Genomic DNA, 5,175 nt, shown 5'->3' on the forward strand with positions numbered 1-5,175 from the left:
TTCTGCAAAACTCATTAGCATGCTGCCAAGTGGCAGAGTTTACTAACCTACTATTGAGATGGGTGGGAGGTCTGGGAGATTCATTTTGTTGCTGTTTGCCAGATTCTGTTCTGTGTTCTCCTCAATTACCATATGAGAATAGGTAGTTGTCAGCAAAATGCAGTAGAGAAGAAAGCCAAAGAGAAGGTTCTTATTTTCCATCCTGAGGAGAAAAAAAAATCCATTTTCATGAACACCTGAATCAGTTGCAAACTAGTATATTCACATGAAGGAGAAAGAAGGATTTCAGAAATGATTTGTTATAGAGTGATGCAACTTCACTGATATGCCTCAAACACATCCTTTTACTTGCAATATTTTGGTTCTACTACTGGAACAAGTAGCTGGAAAATGAGACTTTTTCAACAATCAGTTTTATTTTCTGAATTTTTCACCACCTAAATGTTAAAGTTTAGCCTGCTGGGTTTTGTTTGAATTGTTTTGGGGCAGGGGCTTACTATTGACATCTTAACTGGTAAGCTTAGCCTTAGATGAGGAAGGATTAGAACTGTTCAGTTCAGAATTTGAAAGAAATGGATTGAAGATCTGTCTACTAAGCTTCTTTGAATGGCTTTTAGTGTCACTGTTAGGCATAATGATTGATCCTATCTGAAAGGCCGGTTTAACCCATAAGCAAACTAAGCATATGTCTAGGCCCTGAGCTGTGGGGGCCCCGGTCCTTCCCTCCATGGCGGCAGTGTGAATAGCCCCATCCATCTCCCTTCCTTTCCCTTCCCCTCCCCTCCATTGGCCTCAGCACTGAGGTGGCTTCTTCCTAGCAGGGGCTCTGAACCCCACTCCCTGTGAGCGGTAGCACTAGGGTGGGGTGGAGGGGTGCCCAGGGCCCATGAGCTTGTTTGCCTAGGGCCCACTAAAGGGTTAATCTGACCCTGCCTGTCTGTGCAGTGTGACTGAAGCTCCTTTTGGCAGCTGTTGGCAATCCAATAAGAATAAAAGGGGAAATGTCTTTGTAGGAGTATTTGTACAGGAACATAGACACGGTCAGATCTGCTGATGGGTAGCTAGGATAGATGAACTGCAGGTGAGCAGCTGTCTGAACAGGAACACATAGGATTTCCCAGACAAATTGAAAAGGAACAAAGGGCTTCCCAGGGAAAGCAAATGCTATCCACCACTGCTCTTTCATTTGAATGAAGAACATAGCAGTGAAATAGAATTCTCCTCTCTAAGATACAGAAGTGATGTTTATAGAGATTTTAGGTATCTAAGGGCGTGTCTAAATGAGACGCTGACTGTGAAGTAGCCGAAAAATACTGAGCAGTAGTGTGCCACAGCACGGACAGTGCTAATATGCTACTGTGCAGTATGATTAGGCTACTGTGCACTGGTGTTACCTAAAAGATGTTAGCCAGCGCTACTGCACATTTATTTAATGCTTTTTAGTATAAGTACTAAATAAATGCACAGTAACAACTGCATAATAGCATCTCATGCAGGCACCTTGTGCCACCCAAATCAAGGTCTTCCTTGTCTGGGACAAGTGGTCTAATCACTAAATTTTTGGGACCCTTATGCTGCTGAATCTGGTGAAGCAAGTCCTGCTAAGACATGTATGCCTTATGCTGTTGGAGAGAAGTAGAACTATAATCAGACAAATGCATCTTGGCACAAGTTAAAATTCCCCACTGAAATGCAGGGAGAGCCAGGAACCTTCTGTGTAACAGAGGAGCTGTCTCTGGAGGCATCTCAATGCTCATTGAAATGAATGGGAGAGATGTCTGGCTCTTCAGGGCAAAATTGAATTAAACTCTGGGTTGCATAGCCTGTGTACTTGCTCCCTGTTGAAAGTATAGGGGAACTATTCATCTGCCCAGGAGACCTGTGAGGAGTCCTTTAGAAAACCACTATATTGTCAACCTTTTTACTTTAAAAAAGAATAATAAAAATCACCCTCAAATTTACATGTGAGGTAGTTCTGTAATCACAACAAAGCAGTCCTACTGGATGGAATAGATGACCTTGTACAGCACCCTTAAGAATCACCATGGCTGGTCTTGTGGCAGTGGAGGATATGACCCTTCATGATTGGCTCTTAAGGATACTGCCCAGGGTCTTCTGCTCCTTCATGGAAGTAGTAGGGTGGGGAAGGGCCACATTAGTCCAGATCAACACTACCTTGATGTTCCCCTTGTATGTTCCACTGAAGTGGGAGGCAGGCATTAATCCTATATCATGAAGGTAGAAGCTCAGAAACTCTTAAGAGATGTGTTTCAAGTCAAGGCTTCTAGATCCCTGGTTCCACTGCAGAAAGCAGGGAACTGGGAAACCTTGGGGATTTGGGAGCAGTCCACGTGGCAGGTTATCACTGGAACTGGCAGAAACCCTCCTGGAGCCTTGTTTGGGCTTCACTGGAAATTGGTCAAACCAATAATGAAACACTTTTTGATTCAACGAATTAGCATTTTCCAGCAAAACAAAACAAGTAATAAAATTCTTATAAAACCACCCACTTTCTCCTACCCTACATGTAAAATAAGAAAAATTTGGATTTTGAATTTCTAAAACCAGTGTTATATGGATTCACAGTTTTGGTGCTACAGGTCAATAAGACTTGAATTCACAAGTCCAATTCAAATCTGAGTTTTTAATATGTGTAAACAGTTTACATTTGATTACAAATAATTGGTTTAATATGTATTGACAAGAACTTTTAGGCTGAAGGCAACATGGTACACCTTGAACAAAATGATTTGATACAGAAATATTATTTCTATTTTAATATTTTTAATGCATTTACCCCTAATCATCCTTTCCCTGGTTGTTTGATTCTCTCACAGGATTTTATTAAGGGCAATAACAGTTTAAGGTCTTTACCTATAGTTATTGACTTGTACTTGGGGGGAAAAAGATTTTCTTCCTAAATTGAACCTGAAAATGTAGGGCCGATGTATAATTGGAACAATATGGTACTTTCCTGAAACTAAGTGTATTTGATTTATCAGTTGATTAATTGTTTTTGACTGATAGTTAAACGTGGAAATCAAATCAAAAGTCCTTTTTGAGGGCTTCAGTTTCCTCTATCGTTTGATTTAATTTTTGACAAGTGAAGCAGTAGTTCTCCTTAGCTTGAACCCAAAAAGTAATCAATCAAAATAAAATCAATTGTTGGAAAAGCTTGCTTCCTCCTTAAGTATCAGCCCCTCTCTTGCTGCCTTCCAAGATTCTGCATATAACCTAATGCTACCTTCTGCATGGCTGCTACCCAGGGTGCTCAAGTGCCCAGTTACACCTCTGCTTCTGGGTCACCAAGGCTAGTCCCTTACCTGAAGCAGCAATGTCTTATAATCTCTTTCATAAACTGATCAATCTCCATTTTAAAATAAGTTAGGTGATACTGGCTGGGGACTATGTTCAGGAGGGTATAAGAACTGAAACTGAATATTGCATGACATTTCAAAATGAAGAGGAATACAGTAGATGGTAGGAAAGCTCTTTGTACCCTGTTCCCATTTGTGAAACCACAAACACATCAGTCCCAGGCATGGCTAGCTCAGCTACTTGGTAGCAGCCTTCATGAGCTGAACTACCGTGTACGTTCCAAACTGGAATGCTCTCCCAACCTTTTATTCCACTGCACTCTCCTATCCACAAATCTTCTCTAAAATTGTACTTCACTGATCTTGCTTATAAGAAGTCACTTGCTGTTATGTAATACTGCTGATACATACCAAAGAAAGAATCAAAATGCAGAGGGGCTACAGCAGAGTCACTGTATGCATTTGACACAGAAACTGTTGCTTTTCTTAGTCCTATTTATTAGGTGTTTGTTGCTCTTGGACAAATTATCTGCATTGAATGGAATCTATTTGTATTTGTTTTGGAATGTGCTGAGGACCTTTTTTGATGCTGTGCAGTGTCAATAATAAATACAAACTATAAAGCTTTTTTGTAAAACTGTAAGAATAAGAGGCTTACAAACCTCACATACTGTATTAATGAAATCCTTTCCTGGCAGTAATAATAAGGAACATTCCATTGGGAGGAGCAGTAAGCTTGGGAATGGTAGCTTTTGAGAGCAATACATGGACAAAGGCTAAGCCCTGGCTAGGTTTAGTGCCATCCAGAACTTATTCAAGGTATTTTATAACTGCCAGTTGCAGCTAGCACTCCTCTTTGGAGAAAGCACAGATTACATGGACCACTTGCCAGTTTCAGTATAGATAGGCCAGATTTCATCCAGTAGTACAAAATGGTCCTAAAGCCAGGTTTTGTGATCCAAATCAACAAATCGAATCACTGTCCCTGATTCAGGCTGAATCTGAATTGAATAGGGCCTGCTTTGCACACTCCTAATTAACATGTTAATAGTGCAATAAACAGCTCTTAGATGTGTATAATGAATTTGGTGAGTGATACACATGCTGGCATGATTGTTTTGATGTCTTTAAATCCCTAGGTATATCCTGCCTAGAAATAGATACTGCTGAAAACATACTTTCTGTAGAGCTACGATATACTCTTAACAGTTTTTTTTCTTCCTAATACATATTAGGGAACAATTATGGTAAGCTCTGCCACTACCAGAATTTAACTTTTATGTGTCACTGGCAAAAACTTTATACTGGGCAAAGCTACAGAGGCAATTCCAGGTTCAGAAATACAGCTATACACCTGCATTTCAGCTGCAGCATCCCCTGCACCACCCGAGGTAACCTGCTGGCCCCAGGGGAAACTAACATTCGTGCTCATCTGGACATGGCATAAGAGTTGGCGACACTGTAATTTAAGCAAAAGTTAAACTGGTGTCAAGGGAAGATGCCTCTCATCTCACCTATTTAACAATGCCATAGACTTCATTGTGAAAAAAGTTTTGATGAGAATTAATGAGGCATTTAATGGGTTAATAACAATATTCTAACAGGCTTAGAATTTTGCTGAGAACATAGGGCTTTACAATCAAAGTACTGCATTAACTGCCCCCCACCAAAAACAAACAAATCCAGCACCAAAAATCTTAAGTAAAAAAAAAATCTAAACAAGAACTTCATTATGTTTCAACTGAAACATTACATTAGAATGAAAAGGAAATGTAAGATGTGTCAATTCACATTTCTTGACAATAATGTAAAAGTCAGTGGATTCATAGATTCATAGATTCATAGATTAAGGGTCGGA

General features: G+C 40.1%; 1 protein-coding gene across 1 annotated transcript in view; it reads right to left on the bottom strand.

Annotated features, from left to right (window-relative positions):
- ASIP (agouti signaling protein) overlaps positions 1-5,175 on the bottom strand; it is a 70,879-nt gene that overhangs the window by 21,386 nt on the left and 44,318 nt on the right. The window contains exon 2 of the mRNA XM_019513097.1: positions 48-202. Within this exon, the coding sequence (XP_019368642.1) occupies positions 48-201 (154 nt within the window). The 5' untranslated portion in view covers position 202. The remainder of the gene's footprint in view (positions 1-47; positions 203-5,175) is intronic.

Source organism: Gavialis gangeticus, unplaced genomic scaffold, assembly GCF_001723915.1.
Source record: "Gavialis gangeticus isolate Ggan-Ray unplaced genomic scaffold, GavGan_comp1, whole genome shotgun sequence".
Classification (NCBI taxonomy): domain Eukaryota; kingdom Metazoa; phylum Chordata; order Crocodylia; family Gavialidae; genus Gavialis; species Gavialis gangeticus.